The sequence below is a fragment of the Carcharhinus amblyrhynchos genome, chromosome 4, assembly GCF_965287045.1.
Source record: "Carcharhinus amblyrhynchos chromosome 4, sCarAmb.v2.hapA, whole genome shotgun sequence".
Taxonomy (NCBI): domain Eukaryota; kingdom Metazoa; phylum Chordata; class Chondrichthyes; order Carcharhiniformes; family Carcharhinidae; genus Carcharhinus; species Carcharhinus amblyrhynchos.
Window position 1 is genome coordinate 75,500,557 of NC_137327.1, and position 23,055 is coordinate 75,523,611.

Genomic DNA, 23,055 nt, shown 5'->3' on the forward strand with positions numbered 1-23,055 from the left:
TGCCCTAATGTAAACAAATTCCAGTCCAACTTATTTTTGGGGAAATAATTAGGGTTTCCATTGTCACATCGCTGAGATACAGAGCTCAGCTGTGTGGAACACCTGCCCTGGAAGCTATGGATCTCCATACCTGCAATGCAAACTGCGACACTACTCTACAATGAATAACTCAGTCAAATCTCGTGGTTTTGTCTGCGATTTTTACCAGTGTTTTTGGATCACATTTTGCCAATTTGCTTGTTTACAATTAGGCCCATTGGTCCAATGTAACGGAATAAATCAAGTTTTCATTATATGGGAATTTTCGCCATATCCCCAACTGATATTTTAGCACAGGTGAACAGATTAACAAACAGGCTTAACGTATTTGAATTAATTTGAAGACTTCATCTGATATTTGTATTTTCTTTCAAATGTGGTCTTTTAGAGTCATCTGATCTAAATTATGCCCATGGCGATGTACATTAATAACTTGGAAAATGTTACGTTCACACTGAACAAGGATGCACGACTCCAATCTTAATTGGTTGCCTATGTGAAAGTAAAATACTGCGGATGCTGGAAATCTGAAATAAAAACAGAAAATGCTGGAAAACTCAGCAGGTCTGACAGCATCTGTGGAGAGAGAAACAAAGTTAATGTTTCGAGTCCACATGAGTTACAGGTGCTGCCAGACCTGCTGAGCTGTCCAGCATTTTCTGTTTTGATAGGGGTCTACCTGTCTCATCAAGATTCAGCACAGGATTCTCTCTTGAACTGCCTGGCAATACTGTTACTGAATCATAGGATCCATCATGTCAGTTTTAACTCTACGGCGTATATTTTTGTGTTTGATGGGTTCCCACAGAAACTCAGCCTGTTAGCGAAGATACAAGAGCAAGCTATAGGAATAGGTAGGTCCAATCACAAACTCTGGTTTGAAGGGGGTGGTGAGGTGGGTGACGGGTTGTGGAGGGTAGAATCTCATGTCTGGGGTCTTTTCATGGGGGTTGGGATTGAGAAGCCACGAAGTCAGGAGGTTGCAGTCCTGATGTAAGAGCATTCAGCATCTTCCGAAAGCTGTCCTCATCTCCTTTTAGCTGCTGGGGATTGGAACCACACCATTCACTGTTAACCAGGTTGAATCAGAGTATGCCAACCTCCTCAACATATAGCCATGCCACCTCTGAGAGTAGATAGGCTGCAAGTTCCCTGTTCCATTGGTGGCACCTCACCCACGTGCTCATTCTTCACATGGTGAACAGTATCACTGGTTGTTTAACTATAGGAGTGATTGGTTGGGTCTGTTCCCACTTTCACCTGACATTCCCTTGTGGGCTCTGTTCAGATGGGTGGGAGATGGGTGTCACTGCATTTCAAGTATGCGCAAAATCCCTAATCAATCTTCCCAATCTCCCCAGCACTCAATCATCACAGCCTGACTGCTGAGGAAGTCACTTGCTTTTCAATTGTGTTACCCTTGGGGTAGTCACGTCATCAGTCTCATTTCAATGGGAAGCGGTCTTGGACATTCAAAGGCAGTAGAACTCAAAAGAGCAATTAGCACACTCGCTCTGAGGTGTGGACAGCCTTCCTCGAGGGCAGTTTGAGCTTACCTGGAGTTTAGTGCAACTCCAACTTCAAGTAAGTCTTCAGAGATAAGTGTTAAAATGGTCAGGTTTTTACTCAACTTTGTATCTGCATTAATGTACATTCACTCTGCACAACAAGATGATTCATTACGCTTTCCACAATGAAATGCATTTCAAGAAACGTATCAGAAGGAAAAGATTTACCTTTCTGTCTCCCCAATAATAGAATCCCCTGCTCGCTGCAACAACAAAAGATGGAAAGAGGAAAAAAAGGTGTGTTAAAGTCTTTACCAGAAATTAAACAAACCAAATTTCCCATCATCAAACATTCAATGAGGGTGTTCTCACATACCTGAAATGTGAAGTCACAAACTACTGCAGGTATGAACAGCAGTTACTGTAGTTAAGCAAGCTGAAACGGCACAGCAAAATATTTGCCTGCTACGTCTACACGTTTACCTTCCTCCTAGTGCTGAACTTCATTGTCGTGTTAATGTAAGCTTACATACAACTAATAAATAAACTTTAACTTTGACACTCAGATCTACTGATAATGGGTTTGATCTGTTTTTAATCAGACATTAGTGTGACAGAGGGTTGTGGGCTTCCCCGCCCACAATTTTGTTTTTCAGACTCGTGACCAGTGACAATACCAGATTCTCATCCTTTCAAAACTGAACTCTCAGCAGCTGATGGAAGAGTTGTAGAATGGTGGAACAAAAGAAAATAGACTAATGCATGCCCACTATATTAATTCAGACAAGTTTTTTGGGTTCTTTTATTCACACAAAAACATTCCCTCTTAGAGAAACAAATTCCTAATGAACTTTTCCAATGGAATAATATCCTGCTAACTTGATTGACTAAACCGCCTCTGAAGCTATTTGCTTAACCTTGTTTCTTGGGAGAAAAATGTCTATGCTCTGATTTTCTTATGAATTTTACTTATCTTATGCCAAATCCAAGAAGGATTTTCCATTCACGTAAGGATCTACCTTTAACCAACATGGAAAGCTAACCAAACTGTTAGCGACACGAATCATATAATCTGTGAACTAACTGTGATCATTAAAACCAGTTCAACTACACCAAATCAATTTTTTTTTGCATTCCATTTCATGTGGAAGAATGATTTGGGAATATTTCCTCAGAGATGAGTAAAAGATCCAAATATTGACACTTGCAACAAAGTTGCAAGATGAAGAGTACATGGGGAAGAAATACTTGAAAGAGGCTGGAAATCACTCATTATTTCAACACAAGGGAGTAAGCGATTGAGGAAAAGTGGAAATCCAGTCAGGTTAGAAACTTCTCGAGCTGGCTGAATCCTTACGATAATTGGATGACATTTTTTAAAAAGGCCATACAACCCTTTGAGATCTAAAGGGTCCTTAGTTGGTAGATTTGACATTTACACTTATGATGTGCACTAGTTCCAGACTGAGCTTGGAAATTAGCAACAGTCAGGTTTCCAGTACTTGTGCCAAAGTGTTTCCTTTACCATTTTCATGGAAGCATTAACCCTCTCATTTTAAACAGGTTAACATTCTTCTGCTAAAAATTGACAGAAAAATTGAGCATTTGTATGATAATAGTAGTTTCTAAGCTATTAATGTTTTCATTGTGCCTATCATGCAAGAATACATGAAAGCATTAAGAACAGGCAAAGGGTCCAGCATGCTGAATTTCACACTTCTTAAAAGCAGCCTCTGGATTATTCCATGATTTCACACTCCTTATCCAGAACCATGCCTTTGGCATGAGAATTAGAGAATCGGGATTACAGAATAGTCTTATCTCACCTCACTTCCCCTTTGAACATAACCTCTACAGCTGAAAGCTCAGGATTATGTTGTAAAATCACCTGTGGTATCATAGCGTAAGCAATTATATTGGCATAACTAACAAGTTTGTAATAATTACCATTCATTTTACATCATTCAGATGAGATGAAGGTTATATCTTCCTAAACAAATGTTGATATATATTTGTTAATGTTCATACAACAGTATAAATAGTAAGGGGAACTAAGTACTGTATACAATACATATTGCACGTGTCCAGTATATATCAAAAATAATAGAGTAAAGTTCAATATGCGATTTATTTAATTAGCAAATGCAAAGTCCCTAAAGCTAAGCAATTTCTTCCAGTCTTGCTGTGTTGTGGGCGGATAGGCCTCTACTGAGTATGTGGATTAGGCACTTTTCTATGATGTGGTGCACAGTTTGCTCTCTCCCACAGGCACATAGGCGTGCTGGCACTAATACCCATCTGCAGAGAATACAAGCAGGCGCCCTGTAGAGAGTGGACCATTCTTTCCTTGGAAGGTTAAAAACACAGTAAGTCTCACAACACCAGGTTAAAGTCCAACAAGTTTATTTGATGGTAAACCCACAAGCTTTCGGAATGCTGTTCCTTCGTCAGGTGAGTTGGAAGTTCTGATCAGAAACAGGGTATATAAAGGCACACACGGTTTACAGAATACTGATTAGAATGCGAGTCTTTACAGCTAACCTGCCATTTAAGTCTTAAAGGTACAGATAATGTGAGTGGAGATAGCATTAAGCATAGATTAAAGAGATATGTATTGTCTCCAGACAGGACAGTAAGTGAGATGTTGCAAGTTCAGGCAAGTCACGGGGGTTACAGGTAGTGTGACATGAACACAAGATCCCAGTTAAGGCCATCCTCATGTGTGCGGAACTTGGCTATCAGTCTCTGCTCAGCGACTCTGCGCTATCGTGTGTCATGAAGGCTGCCTTGGAGAACGACCTTCACACCATAACCAAGGGATTGGGAAATAAGCCATCATTTATTCAAAAAAAATGGAGGTAACAGGAAAAACCAGTGCTATTTGAAATAATATAAGAATGAAAGTTGCTCAATATTTCAACATTAAGCCTGCCAATAGGTGTTTCCCTTTGGAAACAAAGTTGCATTTATATAGCGATTTTAATGTAATAGAACATCCCAAGATGCTTTAAAATCTTACAAGACAGGAACAAGGGAGACTGGTCAGGAGTGTGCTAGAATAGTCAAGTTTAGAAATAACAAAGCAATGGATGAGGGATACTACAGCAGAAAAGTTGAGGTCTGGGCTGACTCAGATGATATTAGAGATGGGAACGGTTGGTCTTAGAAATGGTTATGGATATATAATAGGAAACTCATCCTGGTGCCAGATGTAACACCAACAAGTAGTCTGTAAATGCAATGTCATTTCGAGACTGTAGAATCATCAATGTTCACAAGACAAAGACTAATTGTCCCCCTGGTGCTGACATTCAGACCTACTGACAATGCGTTTGATCTAGTTTTTAGTCAAAAGTTAAAATGATGGAATTTTGTGGAGTTTCTCAACCCATACTTTGTGACACACCAACAATAGTAGATTCTCATTCTTTCAGTACTAGATTCACAGCAGCTGATTGAAAAGGGTGGAACTGAAAGAAAATGCACTAATAGATGCCCAAAGTATTCATTTAGATGAGTTGTCTGGGTTCTCCTTTTCACACTAAAACACTCCCTCTCCAGTCTTATAGGAACCAATTCCCAATCAACTTACAATATCCTGTTATTTGATTGACTAAACTGACTTTAGGAAGTGTCTACCTAACCTTGTTTCTTGTGCCTGTGTGATTCTTTCATATCCCAATCTCAAAATAATTCCGATCCCTCCCAATTGCTCTCGAAACTTCCACTGATTCAAATCCTTATTCATTTCCCTTATGTTGGTATCAGCAGAGGCCGTGGGATAGAGTGCCAGTACCTGTAGTGTGTTTAAAGAACAGGGTCATTATCTGCAGGAGGTCTTGGAAGTGTATCATCTTTTGCAGTGGTTTTCAAGAGTGTGCCATTATGTTCAAAAGTGCTCCAGACATAGAAAACAAAATGGAATATAATCACACCACAGTCTTAACAATGGAGGGGTTGCATCCTCACAGAGGTTAAACAGACTGCTGATCCATAATCTTATTATTGACACTCTGATATTAATTTGACCTTTGCTTCATTTTAGAGTAACCTTTACAATTTGGAACCCCTGTTGAATAGCATGGCAATGGATGACTTCCTAAATAATTTAGACATCCCATCTCTAGACGCAAACATGCGCAGTGACTAGCATGATCCTTTGTGTCTAGATGAGATAACAAACTGTGTTAAGTTAATGCAAAGTGGCAAGGCTTCAGGCCCCAACTTTCCTATTGACTTTTATAAAACGTTCCCTACTCAACTTGCTCCTTTATTACCAGAAATGTTCAATTATTCATTATCTCAAGGTTCTTTGTCTCCAACACTGACTCAAGCTTCCACCTCATTTATACTCAAAAAGGAATGAGAGCCTAGAGAGTGAGGCTCAGATCTGCCTATTTCTCTTTTAAATGCAGATATAAAGCTGCTGGCTACAGTATTAGGACGCCATTTGAAGCCGAGTCTGCCTGGTATAATATGATGATCAAATTGGCTTTATTAAGAGGCATCAATTATTTTCAATCGTTTGCCGTCTTCTTGACATCATACTTTCCCCAGCTGCCTCGACTAACCCTGAAGTTGTTATCTCTAGATGTAAAAAGGGCTTTTGACTGGGATTATTTGGCCAGAATTCTCCATCCACTCACACTGGCAGAATTCTCTGGTCCATCTGCCACGGGTTTCCCTGCGGTGTGGGATGGTTTCAATGGGAATACTCATTGACAGTGGTGGGACCAGAGGATGCTGCCACCAGCAAATGGCGTGCTACCTCCCACCACCGAGAAAAACGCTGAGGAGAAGCCAAGAATCTCAACCTTTATATATGATTTTAGGTGAATTTGGATTTGGTTTAAAAATTATTCCATGGATTCACCTTCTCTATATCTTCCCTACCGCAAGTATGCACATTAACTCTGTATACTCGAAGTACTCCCCCCTATCCAGAGGAACACATTAAGGATGCCTTTTGTCCCCTCTCTCCTTGTCTTTGGCAATAGAATCCCTGTCCATAGTCTTAAAGTCATAAACACAGTTAAAGGATATCTACCAAACTGGTGTGGAACACCATGGGCAGAATTTTACGGCTGCTTTATGCCCATTTTGCAGCAGAAAAATGTTGTAAAATCGGGCGTATAGTGACTAGCACGACTGGCGCCAGTTTCTGTGATGGCAGCGATTTTACGACACCCGGATTTCTGGCACGGTCAGCCTCTCACTGGAAACAGGTGAGAGGATGATTAATTTATTTAAATTTATTAAAATTGTGATTTGCATGTGTTTAGCGAGCCCAGCGCTCAATCATGCGGGCTTGCTTGCCTTTATGGCCTCGCCAAGAAAGATCCTCTCAGGCGAGGAGAACACTGCTCCCCATGAGTAATGTCTGTTTATTTCCTGGAGGGGAGCTGCTGCATTCTATTGTATTGTACTTTGTTCATCTGCTCATTATCCCTGTTTGAAAATAAATACAATTAATAAGCATGTCTTTCTAGATGACAGTTCCGGCAGAGGGGAGTGTTCTGTCACTGCTTTGGTTCATTTCATTTTGTCTGACCACTGATAGTGTTTCATCATTGTAGCATCACCACACGGTTTTGACCAGCATGTGTCTGCAGCCCTAAGCCGTCAATAGATATATTTTTAATTGATGTACCACAATTGTTCGTTGCATTGACTGCAATCCCTCTTTATCGGCCACATATGAAACTTGAGTGTATTGTGGTAGAAAACAAACAATTCTCACCATCACATAAAACAGGTTTACAATTAGGGCCAGGAATGGTTTACCAGATGGTAGTGTGGGCAAAAATAAAAATAGGGCATGGGATTCCCTGAAAACATCCCTCGGATGCCAAAGCATGTTTCTTTGCAGCAGGAAATAGCCTACCTTTGGTCAACAGCAGGATCTTCAGGTCCCACTGCTGTCAATGGGATTTCCCACTGATTCCGTCCCACACTGCTGAGAAACCAGAGGTAAGCCATTGGTGGGACCAGAAGATCCTGGTGACAGAAAGGGCATACAATTCCACTCATGGAACATTAAGGTGATGTTACGCTTTGTGCTGGGATAGGGTAGGATGGGGAAGAGAGGATTGGAGGGTGAATCTAATAGGTTTAATGGTCTCTTTCACTTTCTTGAGATGTGTGTGATCGAAATATCCAAATAGCAATAATCATAGTAATCAAAATGATCCATTGCAACAACTTTTCATTAACTGTTTTGAAACAAAGCAACTTAAATCTGCTTTTAGTCTGCTGTAATAAAAGTCATACAGCATAAAAATTAAGGATGATGCATTGGCCTGAGACCAGACCAGGTGAGTTAATAAACTTCACATTACCAGGGATTCTACACAGCTCTGCAGCTCATAGTTAACCATCTACCATAGGTTTATGAATTTTTCATTAATTTACTTCAGTCTTCATACGCTAGAGTTATGTCAGAATACAATACCTTACACTGGTTAATAGCTAGCTGTGACACTTGGTGCACAAAGTTTGGGAAATAAAGACCCTGTCCAAAGACTGAAGGGAAATTGGCATTGGTGCCAAATTTAGTGGATAAAAAATCTGGGCTGCAAAGAGAAAGGGATACTAATCTCTGTGCCTGGATTTCTGACGTGGACTTCCCTGGTTCAAATGTGTACCCTGGGAATTGCTGAATTAGGCAAAGATAGTAGCGTAGTGGTAATGTCACTGGACTAGAAATCCAAAGACTCAGGCTAATGCTCTGGGGACATGGGTTCAAATCCTCTACTGGCAGCTGGTCGCATATCAATTCAATTCATAAATTTGGAATTGAAAGCTGTCTCAGTAATGGTGATGATTAGTGAAACTATCACTAATTGTCATAAAAACCCATCTCGTTCACTGATGTCTTTTAGGGAATGAAATCTGCCACCCTTACCCAATTTGGTTTATCCAGATCCACAGAAATGTAGTTGACTCTTAACTGCCCTCTGAAATGGCCTTCAATTTGACTCCATTCAAGGGCAACCAGCAATGGGCAACAAATGCTGCCTTTGCCAGCAATGCCCACATCCCACCACATACCAAACTTGACCAGCAATGCTCATATCCCAAGAATATTTAAAAAAAAATCAAATGATTTACTTATACTTACATCAGAATTGGAAGCCTGGCAGAGGAAATTACCCTTGCTGTATGTGCAAAAATTATTTTTATTAATGAAAAATGAGCTGGGTTACTCAATGCCCTGTTTTTGCTGCACTTTTGCTGAAATTTTCTGATATCAGAACACTCATAGACAGGAACTGAAACCATGCCTCGTTTTGAGTGGAACTAATGACATCACAGATCATACCCTCTAAAGGCAAAGGTTAGGGTTTGTGAATTTTCCACGAAGACCAATTTAACTAATTACATCTGAACTCACCCACCTTACTGCTATTTGCATTTGCAGATACTTGTCATTAGGCCATTTCAGACGGTCATCAAGTTTCATGTGGAAATTTGAATGTAGTGTCAATAGAAATATCACTTCATTTACAGCTATGATGGAGGCAGTTTAATGTGGGTGCGTGTGCACAGATTTGGATTCACATTTTGGAGGATGGGGTTGTCAATTTCAATGTGTTAATTGCCCAAATATTGCAAAATGGCTTTTGGAATTTAACTGCGGGTCCACAGCTAGCTGCCATTGTATATCAGTAGTTAGGATTCGGTACACTTACTGCCAGGGCCTGGATTCAATTCCTGGTCAGGAAAATCAACAGTTAGTCCACAGGTTTCCCTGGCTTCCTGGAACTCATCAGCGCAAGCAAGCAAGATGCTGTGGCAACTGAGGGGGGCTGAAGAAGTCTTAGGGAGATATACCAATAAGCGCAGACAACTCACAACTGCTTCCTTACCTCATTGTGTGACAAGTTTGTCCACAGTACTTGGTGATGACATCTACATTTTGGAGGTTTGTGCAGCTGATCAGCAGGGTGCTGCTTATGTTGGGACTCATCAGTACCGAAGCAGCAAGAGTCTGGTGCTTACATGCCTGCTGCACCACAGGACAGAGGGGGCTAGCAGCAGAAGAGGGGCAGCTCACTGACCTGAGCTGCACCATTCTCTGAACACTGGGTCTGCTGGGAGAGGATAACCTTCCTCGATATGTCACAGTGTCAGTGTCTCAGGAGGTGGCAGACATTTTCAGCCTGCTACAACAGTTGCAGTGTGGGCTTTGCAGCTTTGATGTGGAGATGCCGGCGTTGGACTGGGGTAAACACAGCAAGACGTCTCACAACACCAGGTTAGAGTCCAACAGGTTTATTTGGTAGCACAAGCCACTAACTGTCGAAGCACTGTCCCTTCATCAGTGAGTGGGATTTCAATTCACAAACAAGGCATATAAAGACACAAATTCAAAGCTTTACCAGTAGCTGTCAGTGACCAGCAACCTCAACCTCTTTTCTTCTGGCTTGTTCCGCGGCTCTGTAGGAGCTCCCTATGTGTTGCCTTCAAATGTATTAGCAAGCTGGCTGATAGTTTGTTTGCCAGGTCAGCAAATATGTCAACATTTCCTGCTGTGGTGACGGTTAGAATAAATGGGCACTCAGATTTGTGTCTTTGGGCTGGTTTCCCCAGAGGTGTATATTTTTTTTATTTATGTATTCATGAGATGTGGGCATCATTGGCAAGACCAGCATTTGTTGCACTTCCCCAAATGAGATCCCCACAATCGAATACCCCACTAGATTATTTCAGAGGGCAACTGAATGTCAACCACATTGCTATGGATCTGGAGACACTTGTAGGCCAGACCAGGTAAGAATGGCAGATGCTCTTTCCTAAAGGAAGTTAAATGGGTGAATCAGATGGGTTTCCATAAAAAGATCCAGGTGGTTACCTGACCTTCCGACTCAAGCTGGGTGAGATCTGTGAAGCACAGCATACACCTGGCACCTACTGTCGAGGGCATTTCAGTTGAAGGTAAATGATGCATGTGTGCCTCCTTTTATATAGCCCTAGCTGCCATAAACCATGTGTGCTTAAAGGTCCAGACCAGGGATAAGGTCAGAACAAGGTAGATGGGTGGCACTGCAGGGCGGGGGTGGGTAGCAAGCAGTTGTCAGTCAGAGTCAGTCATGGAGGGAGGTCAGTTAGGGTCAGTTATGAAGGAGGTCAGTCAGAGAGGTGAGCCAGGGACAGAAGGATAGTCAGGGAGATCATCTGGGAGCTGAGGGTAATCATGGATGGGAGTGTGGGGGACAGTTGCGGGGAGGGGTCAGGTAATCGGGGGGGGGGGGGGGGGGGGGGGGTGGAGGGTGAGTCTGGATGTTGTCAGGGTTTGAGGAGAAATCAGTCAGTGGGGGCCAGTCTATGAGGTGGGGGGGTGGGGAGGGTGGAGGACAGGAGAGGATTTGCTAGTTAGGGTGAGGTGTCTGTTGGAATGAAGATCAGGTAGGTGGGAAGAGGTGTAGTTGGGAGCGGTCTCAAGTGGAGTTGGGAGTGCATCTGTGGAGGGTGATGGGGCAGTCCCATTGAGGGTGGGAGGTAGTCGAGTGTCTAGTACAGGGTCAAGAGAGGTTAGTACAATAAATGGCTAGCACAGGGCACAGTGGTTAGCACTGTTGCCTCACAGTGCCAGGGACCTGAGTTTGATTCCCGGCTTGGGTCACCGTCTGTGGAGAGTTTGCACAATCCCCCTGTGTTTGGGTGGGTTTCCTCTGGGTTTCCTCCCACAGTCCAAAGACGTGTGGGTTTGGTTGACTGGCCATGCTAAATTGACCCTTAGTGTTAGGGGGTTAGTAGGGTAAATAAGTAGAGTTGTGTGGATGGGTTGGATTGTGGTTGGTGCAGACTTGATGGGCCGAATGGCTTCCTTCTGCACTGTAGGAATTCTATGGATTCTATTAAATACTCAGAAGCTGGAAGTGGTTTTAACCCTTCTCACTATTTGTGGATAATGACTGATGCAAAACAGTTAGAACCATCCGAAATCTGAGATTTAAATAACATTTTCACATGGTAGCTAATTCAGGGCCCACTGGAAGTTAGAAACTTCAGACAAATATTATGTAATCCCTCCCTCGCCCTGACGGATGGGGGTTGGTGGTAGTGGTGGTGGTGGTTGGGACAGGTGGACTTGTATTCCTGCAAATAGGAACAGACTAAAATTACAGTTGTTGTATTAGGAAATGCATGTCTTTGATGTGCAAGTCTGCTATACAAGTGTGTAAGGAATGATTCCAGTTCTGTCCTTCACCATCTGGTTTTCTGGAGTATAAACAAGTAGTATCATCACATGTGACATCATAGTCATCTTAAGATTTCAGCTAAGGAACATGCAATTATCTCCTGACATCACTGAATGTCTCCCAGTTAAGCTTCATTTAATGCACAGATCACTGCTTATTCCATTACCCGTTGTTAAGGACAAGACTAATGATGGAGACGGAGTTGTTCAGATCCCAGGGAAACCTGAAACAACTGCATTCAACTGTATTTTTGCAATGTAGCATAGGATGAGGAAAGAATTGAGTTCCAGAGAATGATATCCCAGATGTTTTGTGATGATTTTAAGAAAATAAATGTTTATACAGAAATAGAATAAACAACAATAAAGTAAACTAGAAATACACTTAAGTAGGACAATAGCCTTATACAGTGAGGTAAACAGATCAAAGCAGTTTTAACTGCCTTCAGAGCTATTTCTCCTCAAACTTCTCCACCACACCTTATAGATTTTAAGATCTGTAAAAATCAGGTAACTGTTAATATACAATGCAGTTACGTCTCTTGGGTTTACCTCTGAGGTAAACAAGCAACTTGCTTCTTAAATCAGGCTTTTTTCACATACGCTACTTGCTGGGAGTTAGACAGCTATTCATGCTATTGGCTGAGATTTCAAAGATAGCTCCCTGTACAGGTTTCAATATCTGCTTAAATATGTTTTTTTTACTTCTGATCTTTCACTTTTCTGACCTAATTTCCTGAGAACTGCACTGTCCCAGACTTAGTTATCTTAATCTCTTGATTTTAGATTTTAGAGTTTAAAAGTAGACGAGTTGAGTAATGATGCTGATCTCATCTCTCCTGTTTGCTTGTAAGTTTCCCACCATCTTGCTGTTTTGTCACCGTCAAAACATGTAGACAAATAAAAATATATTTTTTTAGATGACAGCAATGTTTGACTGTTGCATGGGTGGCAAAATCTTGGGAGTTGGAAGGATGAGGGAATCAACGTTCATAGGAAATGCCTCACACACAAGTCTGATCAATATAGCCTGCAGAGAGGGGTCTACTTTTTTATATGTTTTTTATCGCCCAGATTTATAGAAGAATATGGAGGCTATCCAACGTGTTCATTAACATATGACTTGGGGTTGTGCTAATTCAAAATCAGCAGAGAAAAATAATGACACAAAAGTCACCTGATTCTGATTTCCAGAAACCGTTACCCCAATACTAACATGAGATAAAGCTTGGGGAAAAAGCCTGGATTGCAACAGTTTGCATATGATCCTTTCACTTCTAAAAAACACACATTTGAATCAAGGCCAAATTGATGAGGATGAAAATCTCTTTACAGCTTGCAAGGTGCTGGACTGGGATTGTTGCCTGCTGATAATGAAGTGGGACTAGTTTACAAAAGTTATGTTGTTGGCTCTGCGCCATTGTGTAACCAGGGAAAATTGAATTCTGTACATGAAGATGCAGAGCCCCACTCAATGGCTTTGTAATGCCAGTGGAACTTCAGTGTTAGAAGAAAACTCACTGTCTTATTGGATTTTATATTACTGTTCACATAGGAATTAGGAGCAGAAGTAGACAAATTCAGCTCTTTGAACCTGCTTCGCCATTCAATCAGATCATGGCTGATCTCTCCCTGGTCTCAAATCCACCTCCCCACCTGTTCCCATATCCCCTTATCCATTTTTTAAATTAGAAGTATATCTATCTCCTGCTTGAAACCATTCAACAATTCAGACTCCACTGCGCTATGGGACCGCAAGTTCCACAAATTCACCACTCTCTGCGAGAAGTACTTCCTCCTCATCTCAGTTTTAAATCTATCACCTCTCAACATATTCTTGTGATCTTTTATTTGAGACTGCCCCACAAGAGGAAACATTTGGTTTACATTTACTTCATCAATCCCTTTTCAAATTTTATTTACCGTGATCAGATCTCCTCTGATCCTTCTAAAGTTCAGCAACTATAAGCCCAAACTGTTTAATCTCTCCTCATTCGTCAACCCTTTTATTCCTGGAATCAATGTGAACCTCCTCTGAATTGCCTCCAATGCCACCACATCCTTCCTCAAATAAGGAGACCAAAATTGGACATAATACTCCAGATGTGGTTTCACCACCACTTCATACAATTGCAACAACATTTTTCTACTTTTATACTCCAGTCCCCTTGCAATAAATGCAAACATCCCATTTGCCTTTTTTATTACATGCTGCACCTGTATACTGACATTCATAAACCGAGGTTCTTCTGCTTAAACACATCTTGAATCTGCTTTCCATTTGCCTTTCTATTTTTTGCACAACCTCACACTTACCACATTAAAGTCTACCTGCCAAATTTTGGCCCGTTCTCCTAGCCTGTCTATATCCATCAGCAACATCTTTATATCCTCTTCACTGCTTGCTTTCCCACCTATTTTAGTATCATCTGCAAATTTTACTATGTTACACTTTGTCTCTGTTTGCAGATCATTTATATGTCCGACCAATGATGCCTAGGAAGGTCTCAGGTGATCCATGTAGTTAAAAAATAAATGTTGTCCATGCCTCATAGGAGTTATCCATCTATGAAACATATATATCAGTCACTTTCACTAATCTGCATATTATTGCTTAGAACTATTCAGACTTCACAAAGCAAGTTTGATGGGGGCATTAAAACCAGTGCAACCCAATCACAACTTTCCGGTTTTCCAATTTTCTCACAACAGGATGCATTGAAAATTGCAGTCTATCTTTTCCATTCTTCTGGGACTCGATAACAGAAGTGGAGTCTTGCAAAATGTACCTTAACATCTGACTGTAAACGTCATGTTCTAGGTGTTCTAACACTCACTGAAATATTGGACAGCAATGACCTGGTACATTCAGTTGCAGGAGCTGTGTGGGATAGTAAAGGGCATCTTGTCAAATGGGTTACATGTATATCAAAGGCAGGATGTCAAGGTTGAATTTATTAATTTCTAGTAGCCAGTAAGACATTCTACTCTAAGATAAAAGCAGAATCCTATGGATACTGGAATCTGAAACAAAAATGCAAAATAATGGAAAAAGTCAGCATCAGTGGAAAGAGAAAAGAGAGTTGACGTTTCAAGTTTGTATGACTTTTCTTTAGATTTTTTCATCTGTGTGGTTTTCAACTGTACAGAAAATGATTTTGGCTCTGCAATTGGAAGGTTTATTGAAATGGATAGTTTAACTACTGGTACATGGCAAATTCTATGCTTAATGATCAGGAATTATGTCTTCACATAGAATGACTAATAGAATAACACACTGGAGGTGGAAATGGGCTCATTCATGAGGCAATTAGATACCATGATGAAGGGATCACAGATTTCAGTAGAAGGATGAACTGAGGGAGAGACTGTCATCCTCAACTGAACTTATATCAGGATTGCCACAAGAGAAAAAAAAACACAGACTGCCTTTCCAGCAGCAGTGTGGTTTCTCTCTGCAAAGACCATTTGCAGCACTGACAGCAATTCCAATTATCTGTAGGTTGCTAAGCAATTCAGCATGATCAAAGCTTAGCCACCCTTCTCACCTCCTGTTGGTGGGGCCAGCACAAAATCATTGCAGCAGCAGCACCTTCATCCCACACAGTTAAATCTCTGCCTTACATAATCTAATGTGGTTTGGAATTGGAAGTTTTATCATCAGCTGGGAGTTGTCAAGTTGGCATGTTGCTGGGTGGGGAATACTAGCCTGAAAACTACTGTTACTGGTGTTAATGGATTAGCTCCTGATCCATTTGTGTGAGATTTACCTGGCCTCAGCGCAGATCCGAAACCCTTTTCAGGAAGCCACAAGAACACAGCAAGTGCTCAGCTGTTCAAAATCAGCAAAAGTAAGCTTCAGTGTATGGAAGGGGTAAATTTTTGATTTTGAATTCCTGGAGAGGTGCTTTGCCTGGCATGTGCAAACATGAGAAATTTACTTGTGTACAGCACATACCCAAATTCCTGACACATCACTTCCCAGAAGGAAATAACAGTTAAATTTGCTACTGGTCCAAACTGGTCTTGTATACCCCAAAATGGAACTTCAGTTCAGACCAGTCTCTAGTCATTTCCACGTTTTTCTGGTTTATCCTTCTGGGAAACAATTGTGTCAGGTGATATCTTCTGATGGGAACATGGGGTCAGAAAATGATCCCAAAATACTTTTCAACAGGTAGTAAGACCATTCTTTAATGATCCAGGAAGCTTGTCCAGTTCTCTGCTGAGTCACACATTGAGAATATCAGAATTATAGAGTCACATAGCTACAGCTTGCCTTAGCTGGATCCAACACTAAAGTCGAAATATCGAACTAATTTCTCACTCCAGATCACTATCCAGTGACCACACTCTCCTCCTGGATGGTGCTTGATAGGAAAATGTCTATCTGTAACAGAGCGGCTACCTGACATTCACCACCAAGGTTCACATAAGTAAACTAGTCAGTGGAATTGGGCACCATAAGCTATTCTGAGCAAACTGATTGCACAAACTCTTAACGTCCATTCTTTGCAATCTCAACTCTTTAACTTGAATGGATCAATCATCTGTTACAATACTGAAAAGTCAATATGTGTTCATTAAATGTTGGTCTGATAATACTGATCCCAGTAATTCCTAAGCTAATGAGTCACTATTAGAATACAAGACAAGTAGATTATCTGTATGCCTGAGAAAATTTAAATTTAAACCATTTTAGAAATAATCAGTGTTTCAAATCTCATTGTTAAGCAGATTTAACTGTACCTCTTTGATTTGATTAGAGTAGACAATTGTTTAAATATCCTGTACACAGTACCTGATGGTAACAATTTCAAAAGGCAATGCTGTGATTCTGAATACTAAAGGACTAAACTACTGTCATAGCTAATTGTTTAAATGCAAGTGTCAGGCATAAGCCAATGTCACAATCTTCATAGCAATACACCCACTCAATATGGACTCCAAATAACATATAAACCTCTGTAATTATTTCACTACTATATGTTTCAAACACATATTCAACAACACAGAAAAATACCCTTGAGTGCTCATGCATCTTAGCATGTAACCATCAACCAGCAGATGTTAACAGTTTGTTACAGATGCCCAACAGTTTTGAAAAGGGGAGTTAATGAAGCCAGTTATTTCATGCTGGTATTTCTGACCTTTTGCCAACAATCCCAAATCCAGGTTTCCAATATCCTCTGATTGAGCTTGGGAATTCACAAGCATTGACAATCACACAGATTTTCATTTCCAGATCATTTCTCACAAGGAATATTTAAGCAGTGGCTTTGAAGGGCAGGTTGGCAAAAACACTGCTCTGTATCTGCAGCTCAATAAAGAGGTTGCCTTTACAAAGTGACTTTCAAAACCTCATGACATTCCAATATGCGTCATCATTGAAAAACCTTTGAAATCAAAGCCCTGTTAGAATGATATCAAACACAGCTGCCAATTTATGCACAGCAAGGTCCCACAAACAGCAAGACAGACCAGATTGTCTGTAATTAATCAAATTGGTTGAGAGTTAAGTATTGGCCAAGACACCAGGGATAAATACTCTGCTCCTCTTTGGATAGTGCCTCGGAGATCTTTTATGTCCATTTGAAAGCGCAGAAGGGACTTCCTTTTAACATCTCAATTCAAGATGGTGCCTACAGGAATTCAATTCCCCCCTCAATTTGCACTGGAGCACCGTATAAATTAGGAGAAAGACTAGGCCATTTTGTGAGATCATGGGTAATCTGAATAATAGATGACCTTATTGTAATATATGGGATCCTGAGGATGCTTGATAGAGTGGATGTTGAAAAGATGTTTCACCTTATGGGAGAGACCAAAACTAAGGGACATTGTTTAAAAATAAGATGGAGATGAGGACAATTGTTCCTCTTAGAGGGTAGTGCATCAGCGGAACTCTTTTCTCCAGAGAATGGCAGCAATGAGGTTATTGAGGTAGATGTATTCTTGACTAACAAGGGAGTCAAAGGTTATCAGGAGTAGGTCAGACTTTATGCTCAAGTCATTGGAGTGGGACTTGTACCTCAGGTGTGGGAGTGTCACCAGTGAGCCAAGACTGAGACCTGAAAATTGTAGCACCGATACACAACTGATTGTGAGCATTGCCATGAGAGATGAACTAGAATTTTATATGTACTTACATACCCTTCTAAATCATTCACTGGAACGCTGCCACCTCGCCTGCCACGGAATCAGTGCCAGTGAGGGTCCAATAACGGAAATCTCCATTGACCTCAGGCAGTAATTTCCAGTCTCGCCTGAGTGAGACCATAAAATCCCGCTCATTGAATCAAAATCAAATTCTCATTTAGATGGTGCATTTAAGTACTACAGAAGGTTCGACAGAAAGCTCAATCCCTGTTTTAAAGACAATTTTTCTCAATATCTAGAGCGAATCTACATTCAAGCATTCAAATAAATAAAATGATTAAAAAACCATTTCAACTCTGTGCCCAGCTACGCCACATTTCAAAACAAACTCTCTGCCAAGTTAAAAGTCTCAACTGTGCTGACCAACAGATTAAATATCCAATCCTTCCTGGAAAATGGTTTGTGTACATAAAATTCAATCCTTTTTTCAACTGTCATCTTGCCCGACATTGAGAGAACCTGACATTGTTCATGCATCACAAAGACGGTTAGGAAGCTGAAGGAGTGCGTGCAACAAACTTGTATCAGAGACAAATGGCATTGCTTACAACCAACGGGCTCACTCAATCAACTTCTCCACCCTACCTCCTTCCTGATTATTGTGGAATTGACTGCAGCATCAGCTGCTCTTTCTACCTGCATAATGATTAGGGAACTGTCCCATCAGTTAACAAGACCAGCATTCTGGTATTCCCTCCCTAAACCTCCCAGACTTTCCAACTAATCCTTGTCTCCTTAGGCACCCGTTAAGACCTATCACTTTGACCAAGCTTTCAGTCATATGTTCTTGCATTCTAACAAAATACTATGATGCATCTGACCAATGTCACTGCAGTGCTTTATCTCACAAAGCAAGGGATAATTATTGAGATATTGGGCACAGATTGGTTGCACACACTCCTTCAGTTTTCTAACCATCTCCCTGCTAACTGAGTGCTCATGGAGGCCAGTTGCCTTAATTTGATTACTACCAGATTTCAGACGAGTCAAGGGTCTGAAAGTAGTCAGAGGCGTAGTGGTGGATTTGGGTAGACTGACTGGGAGCATTGCCCATCTTCTTGGCATATCTTCTTTCATCTCATGGCACTTCAAACTTCAGATTATTTTCTGAGTCTTTAAAATAAATTCTCCTCCTCCGTTTTAATTCAACTTTCTAATTATCATAGCATTCTAAATCTGACTGTTAGATGTCTTCTGTCTGGATGAGCCACCAGGATCTGTACTGTATGAGTTCCCTTTTCATGCTGCCTCTTTCTCAGTTTGTTTGTGTAAATGTTTCAGTAAGTTAGCACTCCTGCAAAAGGGTTATATGTGCCATTTTAGGTTGCACTACTTTGTACAGTGACAAATGAAAATAATCTGCCAAAAAAAGCTTCTTAAAAAACAGATCCAAAGTTTCATAATAATGCCCTCAAAATAGAACAAAATAGTGAAAATGTATTGTCAAACTAAATATATCTGAACATTTCAGGAAAGAATTGACAGATTGGGATTCCTTCTCCTTGAAAAAAGCTTAAGGGTGATCTAATAGAGGTACTAGGTCACCCTTAATCTCCATGGGTGTCTCATAGAGACACTCCATGATTTTGGAAGATTTTGATAGAGTGGGAATAGAGAGAATGTTTATTTTTGTGAGGGAGAGCATAACTTGAGGCCATCAATATCAGATAGGCACCAAGAAATCCAAAGAGGAAATTCTGAAAAAAAAACTTCTGTGAGGAGTGGAACCCGCTACCACAAGGAGTGGTTGAAGCAAACAATGCAGACAAATTGAAGGGCATACTAGACAAGCATACAAAGCAGAAGGAAATAAATGTTTATAATGATGGATTTAGATGAGGAAAGACGGGAAAGGTTTAAGTGGAACATAAGCACTGACATGAACTGTTTGGGGCAAATAGCCTGTTTCTGTGTCATATATGCTGGGTGGGATTTTCTGGGCTCCGTGGCGTTTTTCACAGTGGCACAGGCAGCCCACCATTGGCTAGTGGTGGGAACTTCCAGTCCCACCGCTGTCTATGGAGATTTGTATGCTCCATGCCCTCCACTGCCAGGGGACACACTGCTGGGTTTCGCCATTGGCAGAACTGGAAGATTCCACTGGTGGGAAGAGCCAGAAAGATTTCACCCTTATGTTTCAAAAAAAAGCCTCTGCCCTTAAAAGTTCCAATGCATTTGAAACTTCACTTCTCCAATGGAAGAACGAGAGCACAGTGTGACATCATCTTAAATGGACAGGGAAATCAATTGCACTCTTCTTAATTTATTTACTTGACATCACTGATTGCAAGAGCATTTTAGACCAGTCCAAAAATGGAGTGTGGTGAGGAATTAGCACAGATCCAGCCATTGCCAGATTTCTGGATCTCCCTCAACACCGTTCTAAATTTTTCATTCAAGCTCCTGGAGTTGGATTTGAACCATAAATCTTTGGAATCAAAAGTGAGTACAGTGCTCACTGAAGCACAGTTGGTACTACAGACTTATAATGCACTGAACCTAACAAGTCAAAAAGTCTTTCAGTATTTTCCAGTTTTTAAGCACTCCCATATTTTTAGGGCCATTAATGAACTCCTGAGAAGTTGATCTCATTTTGAAACTGATCATTAATTTTCTCTAATCTGTCTATTCCTGTGAAACATTTTAATCTCCTTCTCAAGGAGGATAGTCTTGGTTCATTCTAGGGCAATTTTGCATTAAACAAAGTGGCTTTTCTGAGTTTAAACTGGAGGCATGAACCAAGGGTGTATCTTGGAACCATGTGCAGGCTAAGGCATAAATACAGCATTGTTTTACTTGTAATATTTTATTCATTCTCAGGATGTAGGAGCTTTTAGCAAGCTGGCATCTGATGTCCTGTGACATAGATCCACTTTCTGAACTATTAAAAGTGATTTGATACAAGGGAATGACTTGCTGGGCCACACCAAAGGACACTTAAGATTTTGATACAAGACTGGAGCCACATGTAGGCCAGGCTGGGTGGAGACCCGTTGAATTTTTTGATCAATCTGACAGCTTCATGGTCACTTTTACTGACACCAGTTTTCTATTTGCAAAATCTTGAAAATTAAACTCAAATTGCCATGATGGGATTTGACATTAGTTTCTGGATGATAAGTCCTGAAACATACCCACATGCCACAGAACATGAGGACGGAACTGTGGAAAATTTTCTACATATGCAAAAACAAATTATGCCAAATTACATTTTCTATTATACGCCTGTCAAACTTGTGGGCATTATCTCTGTAAACAATCCATGTCCAGATGCAATAGGATCTGGAGAATATCTAGGCTTGGACTGACAAATGGCATGTAACATTCACGTCACACAAGTGTCAGGCAATGGCCATTTCCATCAACAGAAAATCTAACCATCACGTGCTGACCTTCAATGGCATTGCCATCACCAAATCCTCCATTATCGATATCCTGTGTGTTATCATTGACCAGAAACTGAACTGCACTAGCCATAAAATACTGTGGCTACAAAAGTAGGTCAGAGGCTAGGAATTGGAAAGTTATCTTCAATTGCAACAGGATCTTGATCAATTGGGCCAGTGGGCTGACAAATGGCAGATGGAGTTTAATTGAGACAAATGCGAGGTAATGCATTTTGGTGGACTGAACCAGGGCAGGACTTACTCAGTTAATGGTAGGGCACTGGGAAGAGTTACAGAACAAAGAGATCTAGGGTACATGTTCATAGCTCCTTGAAAGTCGAGTCACAGGTAGACAGAGTGGTGAAGAAGGCATTCAGCATGTTTGGTATCATTGGTCAGAACGTTGAATGCAGGAATTAAGACGCCTTGTTAAAGTTGTACAAGTCATTGGTAAGGCCACACTTGGAATACTGTGTGCAATTCTGGTCACCCTATTATAGAAAGGATATTATTAAACTAGAAAGAATGCAGAAAAGATTTACTAGGATGCTACCGGGACTTGATGGATTGAGTTATAAGAAAAGGCTGAATAGACCGGGACTTTTTTATCTGGAGCATAGGAGGCTGAGGGGTGACCTTACAGAAGTCTATAAAATAATGAGGGGCATAGACACGGTAGATAGTCAATATTTTTTCCCAAAGGTAGGGGAGTCTAAAACTAGAGGGCACAGGTTTAAGGTGAGAGGGGAGAGATACAAAAGTGTCCAGACGGGTAATTTTTTCACACAGAGGGTGATGAGTGTTTGGAACAAGCTGCCTGAGGTAGTAGTAGAGGCTGGTACAATTTTATCTTTTAAAAAGCATTTAGATAGTTACATGGATATGATGGGTATAGAGGGTTATGGGCCAAATGTGGGCAATCGCAATTATCTTAGGGGTTTTACAAAAAAGGGCAGCATGGACAAGTTGGGCCGAAGAGCCTGTTTCCATGCTGTAAACCTCTATGACTCTATGAATCCTACAGCAAGTATCTCACCTCCTGACTTCCTAAAACCTGTCTACAATCTACAAGGCACAAGTCAGGAGTGAGATGGAATGCTCTCCACTTGCCTGGATAAGTGCAACTCCAACAACATGCAACAGGCTTGACAGCATTCAGGACAAAGGACCCGCTCGATTGGCACAATTATTCCCTCCACACAGATGTCCAGCAGTGTGTACCATCAAAATGCACTGTAGGAACTTAACTTCGATAGCACCTTCCAAATCATGACCACTACCATTTAGAAGGACAAAGGCAGCAAATAGCCACGCACCACCCTGATTTAGAAATATATTAACATTCCTTCACTACTGCTGAGTCAATATTCTGGAAATCTCTCTCCGGGTGTACCTAGACTATATAGTTCAAGAAAGAGACTCACCACCACACTCTCAAGGGCAATTAAGAATGGGCAATGAATGCTGGCCTAGCCAGTGGAGCACATATCACTTGAATGATTATTTTAAAAATATGGGAGCACTTTTCTCATCCTGCTGTGCGAATAAATTAGCTGATCCGGCCAGGAGGTTTCAGCAGGGCTGGAATAGCGCGAACCATGCTGGGCATCCGGCCCCAAGCGTCTCTCCCAGTGCCAGATTTCTGGTGTTTTCCGTGCGGTGCTGTATTAGGTTACGCACAGGGGGATTTTAATATAATTTAAATATGATTGGCAAGGCTGGGACTGAAGTCTCCGAGCCCGCTAGCCTCTGTTTGTGG

General features: G+C 41.1%; 1 protein-coding gene across 1 annotated transcript in view; it reads right to left on the minus strand.

The window, feature by feature from the left end:
* The window catches only part of LOC145342123 (connector enhancer of kinase suppressor of ras 2), a 711,051-nt gene that overhangs the window by 161,081 nt on the left and 526,915 nt on the right, over window positions 1-23,055 (minus strand). The window contains exon 14 of the mRNA XM_080187363.1: window positions 1,776-1,810. Within this exon, the coding sequence (XP_080043489.1) occupies window positions 1,776-1,810 (35 nt within the window). The remainder of the gene's footprint in view (window positions 1-1,775; window positions 1,811-23,055) is intronic.